A 14,923-nucleotide genomic window follows, 5' to 3' on the forward strand; every position below is an offset into this window, starting at 1 on the left:
GAGACTTGTCCCGAAGCCACTCCTGCATTGTCTTGGTTGTGTCCTTAGGGTTGTTGTCCTGTTGGAATGTGAACCTTGACCACAGTCTGAGGTCCTGAGCACTCTGGAGCAGGTTTTCATCAAGGATCTCTCTGTGCTTTGCTCCATTCATCTTTCCCCTCAATCCTGACTTGTCTTACAGTCCCTGCCACTGAAAAACATCCCCACAGCATGATGCTGCCACCACCATGATTCACCGTAGGGATGGTGCCAGGTTTCCTCCAGACGTGACGCTTAACATTCAGGCGAAAGAGTTCAATATTGGTTTCATCAGACCAGAGAATCTTGTTTCTACTGGTCTCAGAGTCTTTAGGTGCGTTTTGGCAAACTCCAAGCAGGCTTTCATGTGCCTTTTACTGAGGTGTGGCTTCTGTCTGGCCACTCTACCATAAAGGCCTGATTGGTGGAGGGCTGCAGAGATGGTTGTCCTTCTGGAAGGTTCTCCCATCTCCACAGAAGAACTCTGGAGTGCTGTGAGAGTGACCATCGGGTTCTTGGTCACCTCCCTGACCAAGGCCCTTCTCCCCCCTATTGCTTAGTCTGGCTGGGTAGCAAGCTCTAGGAAGAGTCTTGATGGTTCCAAACTTCTTCCATTTACGAATGATGGCGGCCACTGTGTTCTTGGGGACCTTCAATGCAGCAGAAATGTTTTGGTAACCTTCCCAGATCTGTGCCTCGAAACAATCCTGTCTCGGAGCTCTACGGACAATTCCTTCGACCTCTTGGCTTGGTTTTTGATCTGACACGCACTGTCAACTGTGGAACCTTATATAGACTGGTGTGTGCCTTTCCAAATCATGTCCAATCAATTGAATTTACCACAGGTGGACTCCAATCAAGTTGTAGAAACATCTCATGGATGATCTATTGGAAACAGGATGCACCTGTGCTCAATTTCTAGTCTCATAGCAAAGGGTCTGAATACTTATGTAAATAACGTATTTCTGTTTTTTATATTTAATAAACGTGCAAACATTTCTAAAAACCTGTTTTTAGCTTTGTCATTATGGGGTATTGTGTTCAGATTGATGAGAAAAAATTATATTTTATCTCTTTTAGAATAAGGCTGTTACGTAACAAAATGTGGAAAAAGTAAAGTGGATTGAATACTTTCCGAATGTACTGTATTTTTTTGTTTTGTTGCAGTGGCAGTGAAAAAAAAATGAAATCTGTCTCTCTATCTCTCTTCTTGCTTCTCCTTCATTTTGGAAGAAATGAATTTGTTCAAAACTGTTCAACTATTATCTTTCTCTCTCTTTTCAGTCAACTACTTACCATGTGTTATGCACTGCAATGCTAGCTAGCTGTAGCTTATGCTTTCAGTACTAGATTCCTTATCTGATCCTTTGATTGGGTGGACAACATGTCAGTTCATGCTGCAAGAGCTCTGATATGTTGGAGGACGTCCTCCGGAAGTTGTTATAATTACTGTGTAAGTCTATGGAATTGGGTGAGAACCATGAGCCTCCTAGGTTTTGTATTGAAGTCAATGTACCCAGAGGAGGATGGAAGCTAGCTGTGCTCCGGCTACACCATGGTGCTACCCCACAGAGTGCTGTTGAGGCTACTGTAGACCTTCATTACAACACAGTGTGCTGTGCTATTTGGTGACAAGTGAATCTTTTTAGTATAGTTTTATCTAAAAAAGATAACTTTTTAAATGTTTTACAATTTACATTTTTATGAAATTCACTGAGGATGGTCCTCCCTTTCCTCTTCTGAGGAGCCTCCAATGGTACACAAAAGCCCAAAAACAAAGGGATAATTTATGTAGGATGGGGAGTCTGTAATCAGGGCCCCCTGTCTGTAATTGGGGCCCACCCAAGACCCAAGTCACAGACAGGTCCAGCAGCTGCTGTTGAACAAAAACACACTCTCCTGTCATTATCAATCAAGGCTCTCTCCCTTTCTCTAACTCGCTCTCCTTTTCATTCATTCACCCCTCTCTCTCTCTCTCTCTCTCTCTCTCTCTCTCTCTCTCTCTCTCTCGCTCTCTCTACCGATTTTCCCGCAATAGGGGCTTTTCTCAAAGTGTTTCATTAGATAGCCTAACTCTGCTACCAGCCCACCACCATGGCACAGTAACCTAATATGTCTATCTGCTCCCCTACTCAGAGTAATTAGATTTTCTATATAATCCCTCTCCCCTCTGCCTCATCCCCTTTCCCTCCAGATGGACCCGGTACAGAAGGCAGTGATGAACCACACCTTCGGCCCCCCCATGATGAAGACCAAACGACCCATCATCTCCTGCAACGTCTGCCAGATCCGCTTCAACTCAGAGGTAAGCTAGAAAGGCACTATCCATTCATCTATCCATCCCTCCATCCACACATTTACCAGGCCTTCTATCTTAGTATTCCACACATCTATCTATGGACTACATCATAACCTGATGTAATGTCAGTGATTGACTGTACTGCTGGAGCAGGTGTCAGGTCAGAACTGTGTCTGTGATTTCTAGGCTCCACTTTTAGCCTTTGGGCAGCCCTGCTTATCTTACATTTTGCTGGCACTTCCCAGAAAGGAGTTATGAATATTATGCAACTGTGTTCTGGGAGGCTAGGGAACGAGAGACCAGGGGCCTGAGATGTTGAGGTTGGATTGTGTGAGTGAGTAACTGTGGGGATGTCTTAGAGAGGAATCACACTAGAACAACAACCGAGTGCTTCTGATATAACGGATAGAAAACAATAGGACAGTGCATCATGGGGAGGGTCGTGATAGAGGGCTTGTGAAGGGTAAGTGAGGGTGAATTACACAAAGCACATTCCAGCATATCAGTCTTGGGACAGGGCACCAACCCAAAAATAGGATGACTGAGGGAGCGTAACTAAAGAATGAAGTGGTTCAACTGAAGAGGGGGTTTAAGTGTCCCCATAAATCTGCCAGCGGTGTTTACTGATACTTTCACAGTTGAAAAACAAATAAATCATAAGATATACATCCACAACAGTTCTTTGGCTCCAGGGCTGGGCTAATTAGCATGATACAACCATGGTGTGTGTGTGTGTGTGTGTATGTGTGTGTGTGTGTGTGTGTGTGTGTGTGTGTGTGTGTGTGTGTGTGTGTGTGTGTGTGTGTGTGTGTGTGTGTGTGTGTGTGTGTGTGTGTGTGTGTGTGTGTGTGTGTGTGTGTGTGCGTGTGTGGCCCTTGTGGGATTACTCTGAGCTGTTTGTTCCATCGGCATGGAAAAGTGATTAGGATCTTGGATGGTTCTGCACACATTCCAATAGAGAGAGGGGGGTCTGACAGTTGATAGGTGCTTTTGACACTGACTGCCTTCTGAAACGTCATAAAGACAGAAGCTCTCAGCTCTGTACACAATTTAATGTGAAGTCCTCACATTATCCACTGCTCAGTTTGATTGCATGTCTTTATGTGTATTGTACTGTAACAACATATTAATGTCGCCTCCTCTTCCTTTCTATATGGTTGTCGTGTCTTTGACTATGCCAGATTAATTGCTATGACATGCTATTCTATAAAATAATTTCTCCGTAATTAATATTACCTGATTGAACTAATCATGTAAATATTAATTAACTAGAGAGGGACACCACGAAATAATATTTATAGAGCTGTTATCTTTCGAATAAACTCTTAAAGATTTAGTAAGATTTTACATCCATAAGTCACATTAATCGTCATTTTATTCAGTCTCATCTGAAAGTTGTAAGTCCTTGGTTATCTGCAAGAATCCTGGCTAACAAGTTGAATCAGCAATACAAAATTGGGTTTAATTATTTATTTACTAAATACCTAACTAATCACACAGAATCACACATATACAATTAAATCATAACTTGATCACCAATTACGTCATACAGAAAAACGTCCCTAGCAGGCGGAATAGATATGACAGCTTGTTACACAAAGGGAAGGGGCGGAGTCCTAGTGAAAGAGCGGGAGACTTGAACATAGGCGAGCTGTACTATCGTAAATACAGTATCTTATGCATTCTAAATTACCGCCCATTTGAAGAGGAAAATGCAATACATATTTACTCTGAGCTGCGCTTCAGTAGGTTGGTGGTAGATGGACCGTGTCGCCAACCCGAGTCCTCTGTCCTTTGAAGAATGTCTCTGGTCGTCACGGGATACGTTGTGTGTAGTAGACGGGATACTTGGACTGTCCTTCCTAACCTGCGTTTAGCTGTTGCTAACTCAACGGCTAGGAGATATCACTCCTGTAGTGAATACGAGTTCAAAGTTCATACCATTCACAATCAAAGTCCATGCTGATGTTGGCTTCATCTGTAGTTATTATCTGAACCATTCTGACACCGGATCGTCATCCTAGCGTACCCGGAACAGAAAGTTATATTCTTGTCCACTGGCTTTTATAGTGGAGGGAGAGGGGTGTGTCTGAAAAGTTTATAACCCATGCCTCGTCACAGGGGCGGGCCACTGTGAGCAGAGGAAAACTTATGACAGCACAGATCTCTCATTTGGAAGCTAAAATTACATTTCACCTCTTCACAAATAATGTCATATTCAAACATTTGAATTAAACAACAATTCCATGTGAATCCGATACCTCTGACGTTTAGACTTTCCACAGTAGAGTTTATGTCATTCTATCATTGATGAGAATGTGTCAGAGGGCAACCGAACTGACATAATATACCTTAAGTACCCCCGCATATGTTCAGTTGGTCGAATGACCAGAATATAGTTCATTTCCCCCAACTTCTGATGTTACCCAGAATCTCTATGTTAACCCATGGGTTTCCTTATGTCACATCAGTTATAGTAGGGAGAGAGAAAAAGGGGGAAAGAGGTATTTATGACTGTCATAAACCTACCCCCAACCCAACGTCATGACATGGTCCTCTCACCTTGCTTCTGTGTGTGTATTAGAACACAAACTTACTGTAAACAGATGTGGAGATATGGTCATATCTGAGGCTGAGTCAAAGCCTGATTTTCTGTTTATATACCCCTTCCCCTTCCCCTTCCCCTTCCCCTTCCCCTTCCCCTTCCCCAGATGTGAATGTTTGATCACCATTAAGATGTAGTAATAACTGTTTTCCTGCCATAGACTGCATAAAGGTTATTATAGTTTTTATTTTTCTATTCGTTTTCTTTCTCTTTTTTGGTTTATTTTTGTTTGGTTTGGTGTCAAAGATAATAGTTACACTATATTTTTGTTTTTCAAATGGGTTTATTAATTATTTTATTTCAGTCCCCAAAAAAATTCTATATTAATTTTGGTTTTGTTTCAGATTTATTTTACTATAATAATCTTGGACAGCATTGAGTACAACTGTTTTACTGTGGGAGGTTGGGGATCTATACAATCCATATCGCTGAAACGTTACAGATTTCGCAATAGGAATTTAAAGGTCATTTCAGATTGAGCCGACATGCAGCGTATACTGTGAGTTTCGGTGATATGGATTGAATAGAGACCTTGGTTTATAATGTTCACTGTGTATATATTACATGTTTTTTGTAGTGTTTCACAATGGGTATATAGAGTACAGCCCAGGGTACATTGGTCCACAATAGCATGAGTGATGGGCATATCCCCTAAACATAAAAGTCTCTTGCTCAGGGAAATCCAGTGTTTATGGCTGATGCTGTCACCTCTAAGCCAAACACAAGTTTGTACACACAAGCATGGCAAAAAAATATTGACGCATGCCAATGAATAAGGCACTAAATACTTTTCGGGAAAGGCCGTGGGTGGTGGATGCAGAGACAGGGGCGTCTCAGACTCCATAACAGCTGCACCGCTGTGGGGAGGGGCTCATGACCTGATCCTGTCGGAGGGGAAGCGGAGGGTCTTAATGATATCTATCTACATGCTCTAACCCCACTCTCGTGGACCCCCTCTCACATGGTCTACCTCTATGGTTAGGTGTCACTGCTCTAACCCCACTCCCGTGGACCCCCTCTCACATGGTCTACCTCTATGGTTAGGTGTCACTGCTCTAACCCGACTCCCGTGGACCCCCTCTCACATGGTCTACCTCTATGGTTAAGTGTCACTGCTCTAACCCCACTCCCGTGGACCCCCTCTCACATGGTCTACCTCTATGGTTAAGTGTCACTGCTCTAACCCCACTCCCGTGGACCCCCTCTCACATGGTCTACCTCTATGGTTAGGTGTCACTGCTCTAACCCCACTCCCGTGGACCCCCTCTCACATGGTCTACCTCTATGGTTAAGTGTCACTGCTCTAACCCCACTCCCGTGGACCCCCTCTCACATGGTCTACCTCTATGGTTAGGTGTCACTGCTCTAACCCGACTCCCGTGGACCCCCTCTCACATGGTCTACCTCTATGGTTAAGTGTCACTGCTCTAACCCCACTCCCGTGGACCCCCTCTCACATGGTCTACCTCTATGGTTAAGTGTCACTGCTCTAACCCCACTCCCGTGGACCCCCTCTCACATGGTCTACCTCTATGGTTAGGTGTCACTGCTCTAACCCCACTCCCGTGGACCCCCTCTCACATGGTCTACCTCTATGATTAGGTGTCACTGCTCTAACCCCACTCCCGTGGACCCCCTCTCACATGGTCTACCTCTATGGTTAAGTGTCACTGCTCTAACCCCACTCCCGTGGACCCCCTCTCACATGGTCTACCTCTATGGTTAGGTGTCACTGCTCTAACCCCACTCCCGTGGACCCCCTCTCACATGGTCTACCTCTATGGTTAGGTGTCACTGTTCTAACCCCACTCCCGTGGACCCCCTCTCACATGGTCTACCTCTATGGTTAGGTGTCACTGCTCTAACCCCACTCCCGTGGACCCCCTCTCACATGGTCTACCTCTATGGTTAAGTGTCACTGCTCTAACCCCACTCCCGTGGACCCCCTCTCACATGGTCTACCTCTATGGTTAAGTGTCACTGCTCTAACCCCACTCCCGTGGACCCCCTCTCACATGGTCTACCTCTATGGTTAAGTGTCACTGCTCTAACCCCACTCCCGTGGACCCCCTCTCACATGGGTTACCTCTATGGTTAGGTGTCACTGCTCTAACCCCACTCCCGTGGACCCCCTCTCACATGGTCTACCTCTATGGTTAGGTGTCACTGCTCTAACCCCACTCCCGTGGACCCCCTCTCACATGGTCTACCTCTATGGTTAAGTGTCACTGCTCTAACCCCACTCCCGTGGACCCCCTTTCACATGGTCTACCTCTATGGTTAAGTGTCACTGCTCTAACCCCACTCCCGTGGACCCCCTCTCACATGGTCTACCTCTATGGTTAGGTGTCACTGCTCTAACCCCACTCCCGTGGACCCCCTCTCACATGGTCTACCTCTATGGTTAGGTGTCACTGCTCTAACCCCACTCCCGTGGACCCCCTCTCACATGGTCTACCTCTATGATTAGGTGTCACTGCTCTAACCCCACTCCCGTGGACCCCCTCTCACATGGTCTACCTCTATGGTTAAGTGTCACTGCTCTAACCCCACTCCCGTGGACCCCCTCTCACATGGTCTACCGCTATGGTTAAGTGTCACTGCTCTAACCCCACTCCCGTGGACCCCCTCTCACATGGTCTACCTCTATGGTTAAGTGTCACTGCTCTAACCCCACTCCCGTGGACCCCCTCTCACAGACCCCCTCTCACATGGTCTACCTCTATGGTTAAGTGTCACTGCTCTAACCCCACTCCCGTGGACCCCCTCTCACATGGTCTACCTCTATGGTTAAGTGTCACTGCTCTAACCCCACTCCCGTGGACCCCCTCTCACATGGTCTACCTCTATGGTTAAGTGTCACTGCTCTAACCCCACTCCCGTGGACCCCCTCTCACATGGTCTACCTCTATGGTTAGGTGTCACTGCTCTAACCCCACTCCCGTGGACCCCCTCTCACATGGTCTACCTCTATGGTTAGGTGTCACTGCTCTAACCCCACTCCCGTGGACCCCCTCTCACATGGTCTACCTCTATGGTTAGGTGTCACTGCTCTAACCCGACTCCCGTGGACCCCCTCTCACATGGTCTACCTCTATGGTTAAGTGTCACTGCTCTAACCCCACTCCCGTGGACCCCCTCTCACATGGTCTACCTCTATGGTTAGGTGTCACTGCTCTAACCCCACTCCCGTGGACCCCCTCTCACATGGTCTACCTCTATGGTTAGGTGTCACTGCTCTAACCCCACTCCCGTGGACCCCCTCTCACATGGTCTACCTCTATGGTTAAGTGTCACTGCTCTAACCCCACTCCCGTGGACCCCCTCTCACATGGTCTACCTCTATGGTTAAGTGTCACTGCTCTAACCCCACTCCCGTGGACCCCCTCTCACATGGTCTACCTCTATGGTTAGGTGTCACTGTTCTAACCCCACTCCCGTGGACCCCCTCTCACATGGTCTACCTCTATGGTTAGGTGTCACTGCTCTAACCCCACTCCCGTGGACCCCCTCTCACATGGTCTACCTCTATAGTTAAGTGTCACTGCTCTAACCCCACTCCCGTGGACCCCCTCTCACATGGTCTACCTCTATGGTTAGGTGTCACTGCTCTAACCCGACTCCTGTGGACCCCCTCTCACATGGTCTACCTCTATGGTTAAGTGTCACTGCTCTAACCCCACTCCCGTGGACCCCCTCTCACATGGTCTACCTCTATGGTTAAGTGTCACTGCTCTAACCCCACTCCCGTGGACCCCCTCTCACATGGTCTACCTCTATGATTAGGTGTCACTGCTCTAACCCCACTCCTGTGGACCCCCTCTCACATGGTCTACCTCTATGATTAGGTGTCACTGCTCTAACCCCACTCCCGTGGACCCCCTCTCACATGGTCTACCTCTATGGTTAAGTGTCACTGCTCTAACCCCACTCCCGTGGACCCCCTCTCACATGGTCTACCTCTATGGTTAGGTGTCACTGCTCTAACCCCACTCCCGTGGACCCCCTCTCACATGGTCTACCTCTATGGTTAGGTGTCACTGTTCTAACCCCACTCCCGTGGACCCCCTCTCACATGGTCTACCTCTATGGTTAGGTGTCACTGCTCTAACCCCACTCCCGTGGACCCCCTCTCACATGGTCTACCTCTATGGTTAAGTGTCACTGCTCTAACCCCACTCCCGTGGACCCCCTCTCACATGGTCTACCTCTATGGTTAAGTGTCACTGCTCTAACCCCACTCCCGTGGACCCCCTCTCACATGGTCTACCTCTATGGTTAGGTGTCACTGCTCTAACCCCACTCCCGTGGACCCCCTCTCACATGGTCTACCTCTATGGTTAAGTGTCACTGCTCTAACCCCACTCCCGTGGACCCCCTCTCACATGGGTTACCTCTATGGTTAATTGTCACTGCTCTAACCCCACTCCCGTGGACCCCCTCTCACATGGTCTACCTCTATGGTTAAGTGTCACTGCTCTAACCCCACTCCCGTGGACCCCCTCTCACATGGGTTACCTCTATGGTTAGGTGTCACTGCTCTAACCCCACTCCCGTGGACCCCCTCTCACATGGTCTACCTCTATGGTTAGGTGTCACTGCTCTAACCCCACTCCCGTGGACCCCCTCTCACATGGTCTACCTCTATGGTTAAGTGTCACTGCTCTAACCCCACTCCCGTGGACCCCCTCTCACATGGTCTACCTCTATGGTTAGGTGTCACTGCTCTAACCCCACTCCCGTGGACCCCCTCTCACATGGTCTACCTCTATGGTTAGGTGTCACTGCTCTAACCCCACTCCCGTGGACCCCCTCTCACATGGTCTACCTCTATGATTAGGTGTCACTGCTCTAACCCCACTCCCGTGGACCCCCTCTCACATGGTCTACCTCTATGGTTAAGTGTCACTGCTCTAACCCCACTCCCGTGGACCCCCTCTCACATGGTCTACCGCTATGGTTAAGTGTCACTGCTCTAACCCCACTCCCGTGGACCCCCTCTCACATGGTCTACCTCTATGGTTAAGTGTCACTGCTCTAACCCCACTCCCGTGGACCCCCTCTCACAGACCCCCTCTCACATGGTCTACCTCTATGGTTAAGTGTCACTGCTCTAACCCCACTCCCGTGGACCCCCTCTCACATGGTCTACCTCTATGGTTAAGTGTCACTGCTCTAACCCCACTCCCGTGGACCCCCTCTCACATGGTCTACCTCTATGGTTAAGTGTCACTGCTCTAACCCCACTCCCGTGGACCCCCTCTCACATGGTCTACCTCTATGGTTAGGTGTCACTGCTCTAACCCCACTCCCGTGGACCCCCTCTCACATGGTCTACCTCTATGGTTAGGTGTCACTGCTCTAACCCCACTCCCGTGGACCCCCTCTCACATGGTCTACCTCTATGGTTAGGTGTCACTGCTCTAACCCGACTCCCGTGGACCCCCTCTCACATGGTCTACCTCTATGGTTAAGTGTCACTGCTCTAACCCCACTCCCGTGGACCCCCTCTCACATGGTCTACCTCTATGGTTAGGTGTCACTGCTCTAACCCCACTCCCGTGGACCCCCTCTCACATGGTCTACCTCTCACATGGTCTACCTCTATGGTTAGGTGTCACTGCTCTAACCCCACTCCTGTGGACCCCCTCTCACATGGTCTACCTCTCACATGGTTTACCTCTATGGTTAGGTGTCACTGCTCTAACCCCACTCCCGTGGACCCCCTCTCACATGGTCTACCTCTATGGTTAGGTGTCACTGCTCTAACCCCACTCCCGTGGACCCCCTCTCACATGGTCTACCTCTATGGTTAAGTGTCACTGCTCTAACCCCACTCCCGTGGACCCCCTCTCACATGGTCTACCTCTATGGTTAAGTGTCACTGCTCTAACCCCACTCCCGTGGACCCCCTCTCACATGGTCTACCTCTATGGTTAGGTGTCACTGTTCTAACCCCACTCCCGTGGACCCCCTCTCACATGGTCTACCTCTATGGTTAGGTGTCACTGCTCTAACCCCACTCCCGTGGACCCCCTCTCACATGGTCTACCTCTATGGTTAGGTGTCACTGCTCTAACCCCACTCCCGTGGACCCCCTCTCACATGGTCTACCTCTATGGTTAGGTGTCACTGCTCTAACCCCACTCCCGTGGACCCCCTCTCACATGGTCTACCTCTATGGTTAGGTGTCACTGCTCTAACCCCACTCCCGTGGACCCCCTCTCACATGGTCTACCTCTATGGTTAGGTGTCACTGCTCTAACCCCACTCCCGTGGACCCCCCCTCACATGGTCTACCTCTATGGTTAGGTGTCACTGCTCTAACCCCACTCCCGTGGACCCCCTCTCACATGGTCTACCTCTATGGTTAGGTGTCACTGCTCTAACCCAACTCCCGTGGACCCCCTCTCACATGGTCTACCTCTATGGTTAAGTGTCACTGCTCTAACCCCACTCCCGTGGACCCCCTCTCACATGGTCTACCTCTATGGTTAGGTGTCACTGTTCTAACCCCACTCCCGTGGACCCCCTCTCACATGGTCTACCTCTATGGTTAAGTGTCACTGCTCTAACCCCACTCCCGTGGACCCCCTCTCACATGGTCTACCTCTATGGTTAGGTGTCACTGCTCTAACCCCACTCCCGTGGACCCCCTCTCACATGGTCTACCTCTATGGTTAGGTGTCACTGCTCTAACCCCACTCCCGTGGACCCCCTCTCACATGGTCTACCTCTATGGTTAGGTGTCACTGCTCTAACCCCACTCCCGTGGACCCCCTCTCACATGGTCTACCTCTATGGTTAAGTGTCACTGCTCTAACCCCACTCCCGTGGACCCCCTCTCACATGGTCTACCTCTATGGTTAGGTGTCACTGCTCTAACCCGACTCCCGTGGACCCCCTCTCACATGGTCTACCTCTATGGTTAGGTGTCACTGCTCTAACCCCACTCCCGTGGACCCCCTCTCACATGGTCTACCTCTATGGTTAGGTGTCACTGCTCTAACCCCACTCCCGTGGACCCCCTCTCACATGGTCTACCTCTCACATGGTCTACCTCTATGGTTAGGTGTCACTGCTCTAACCCCACTCCCGTGGACCCCCTCTCACATGGTCTACCTCTATGGTTAGGTGTCACTGCTCTAACCCCACTCCCGTGGACCCCCTCTCACATGGTCTACCTCTATGGTTAAGTGTCACTGCTCTAACCCCACTCCCGTGGACCCCCTCTCACATGGTCTACCTCTATGGTTAGGTGTCACTGCTCTAACACCACTCCTGTGGACCCCCTCTCACATGGTCTACCTCTATGGTTAAGTGTCACTGCTCTAACCCCACTCCCGTGGACCCCCTCTCACATGGTCTACCTCTATGGTTAAGTGTCACTGCTCTAACCCCACTCCCGTGGACCCCCTCTCACATGGTCTACCTCTATGGTTAAGTGTCACTGCTCTAACCCCACTCCCGTGGACCCCCTCTCACATGGTCTACCTCTATGGTTAGGTGTCACTGCTCTAACCCCACTCCCGTGGACCCCCTCTCAAATGGTCTACCTCTATGATTAGGTGTCACTGCTCTAACCCCACTCCCGTGGACCCCCTCTCACATGGTCTACCTCTATGATTTGGTGTCACTGCTCTAACCCCACTCCCGTGGACCCCCTCTCACATGGTCTACCTCTATGGTTAAGTGTCACTGCTCTAACCCCACTCCCGTGGACCCCCTCTCACATGGTCTACCTCTATGGTTAGGTGTCACTGCTCTAACCCCACTCCCGTGGACCCCCTCTCACATGGTCTACCTCTATGGTTAGGTGTCACTGCTCTAACCCCACTCCCGTGGACCCCCTCTCACATGGTCTACCTCTATGGTTAGGTGTCACTGCTCTAACCCCACTCCCGTGGACCCCCTCTCACATGGTCTACCTCTATGGTTAGGTGTCACTGCTCTAACCCCACTCCCGTGGACCCCTCTCACATGGTCTACCTCTATGGTTAGGTGTCACTGCTCTAACCCCACTCCCGTGGACCCCCTCTCACATGGTCTACCTCTATGGTTAGGTGTCACTGCTCTAACCCCACTCCCGTGGACCCCCTCTCACATGGTCTACCTCTATGGTTAAGTGTCACTGCTCTAACCCCACTCCCGTGGACCCCCTCTCACATGGTCTACCTCTATGGTTAGGTGTCACTGCTCTAACCCCACTCCCGTGGACCCCCTCTCACATGGTCTACCTCTATGGTTAAGTGTCACTGCTCTAACCCCACTCCCGTGGACCCCCTCTCACATGGTCTACCTCTATGGTTAAGTGTCACTGCTCTAACCCCACTCCCGTGGACCCCCTCTCACATGGTCTACCTCTATGGTTAAGTGTCACTGCTCTAACCCCACTCCCGTGGACCCCCTCTCACATGGTCTACCTCTATGGTTAAGTGTCACTGCTCTAACCCCACTCCCGTGGACCCCCTCTCACATGGTCTACCTCTATGGTTAGGTGTCACTGCTCTAACCCCACTCCCGTGGACCCCCTCTCACATGGTCTACCTCTATGGCTAGGTGTCACTGTTCTAACCCCACTCCCGTGGACCCCCTCTCACATGGTCTACCTCTTTGGTTAGGTGTCACTGCTCTAACCCCACTCCCGTGGACCCCCTCTCACATGGTCTACCTCTATGGTTAGGTGTCACTGTTCTAACCCCACTCCCGTGGACCCCCTCTCACATGGTCTACCTCTATGGTTAGGTGTCACTGTTCTAACCCCACTCCCGTGGACCCCCTCTCACATGGTCTACCTCTATGGTTAAGTGTCACTGCTCTAACCCCACTCCCGTGGACCCCCTCTCACATGGTCTACCTCTATGGTTAAGTGTCACTGCTCTAACCCCACTCCCGTGGACCCCCTCTCACATGGTCTACCTCTATGGTTAAGTGTCACTGCTCTAACCCCACTCCCGTGGACCCCCTCTCACATGGTCTACCTCTATGGTTCGGTGTCACTGCTCTAACCCCACTCCCGTGGACCCCCTCTCACATGGTCTACCTCTATGGTTAGGTGTCACTGCTCTAACCCCACTCCCGTGGACCCCCTCTCACATGGTCTACCTCTATGGTTAAGTGTCACTGCTCTAACCCCACTCCCGTGGACCCCCTCTCACATGGTCTACCTCTATGGTTAAGTGTCACTGCTCTAACCCCACTCCCGTGGACCCCCTCTCACATGGTCTACCTCTATGGTTAAGTGTCACTGCTCTAACCCCACTCCCGTGGACCCCCTCTCACATGGGTTACCTCTATGGTTAGGTGTCACTGCTCTCACTAAGTACCTGAGGTGCTCTTCATGCAGCACTACTGCATTTCAAAAGCAGGGTTAGACACTATATCATACTTTCTATACTTTCCTAATGCTATAAACGGTAAGACTAGTTTCTATAAATATTCAAAATAAAGTACAGTCAGCACTCTCACTGAGGGCATTTTAACATATAGTCCTCTTTAAAAGAACCGATCTCAGTCTTCTTTAAAGTGAACTGTGGGGTAAAAAAAAAAGCTCTTTGTATTCACAGTGCCCTTGCCTTTGAATGAGGACTCAACTCTTTTGCCAGTTCACTTCACCTATTTTGTGGACCGTCCTCTTTGCGTTCACATTGCTATGTTTAGAAAGGAACCAAGATCTTTTTCCAACATTCCCTCAATGCACTCTGGGTTTTTACAAAGTGCAGGACAAGCCATTCCATCAGAATGTGTTATCGGACAGCCATATATACAGTACCTACTTACATGTTGTAAGCTAATTGATTGCATTTAATTAAAGGTGAGACATAGTAATTGTAATCAGAAGATACTATTAACATGTACATATTATTGGTAACAGAATAAATAGCAGAAGAATAACTGCATGTTAAATAATGCTGTAATCAAAAATTGTACACGGGCCACTGCCCCTTTAAGAGCTAGAATTGATTTTGTACCATATGTTGTGATTCTCACCAAATTTGTCT

The 14,923-nt window shown here is 49.5% G+C and overlaps 1 protein-coding gene across 1 annotated transcript in view; it reads left to right on the forward strand.

The window, feature by feature from the left end:
- Window positions 1-14,923, forward strand: part of LOC120025252 (zinc finger protein 385A-like) — a 60,370-nt gene that overhangs the window by 25,220 nt on the left and 20,227 nt on the right. The window contains exon 2 of the mRNA XM_038969741.1: window positions 2,213-2,323. Within this exon, the coding sequence (XP_038825669.1) occupies window positions 2,213-2,323 (111 nt within the window). The remainder of the gene's footprint in view (window positions 1-2,212; window positions 2,324-14,923) is intronic.

This window comes from Salvelinus namaycush, chromosome 2 (assembly GCF_016432855.1).
Source record: "Salvelinus namaycush isolate Seneca chromosome 2, SaNama_1.0, whole genome shotgun sequence".
In the NCBI taxonomy this organism is placed as follows: domain Eukaryota; kingdom Metazoa; phylum Chordata; class Actinopteri; order Salmoniformes; family Salmonidae; genus Salvelinus; species Salvelinus namaycush.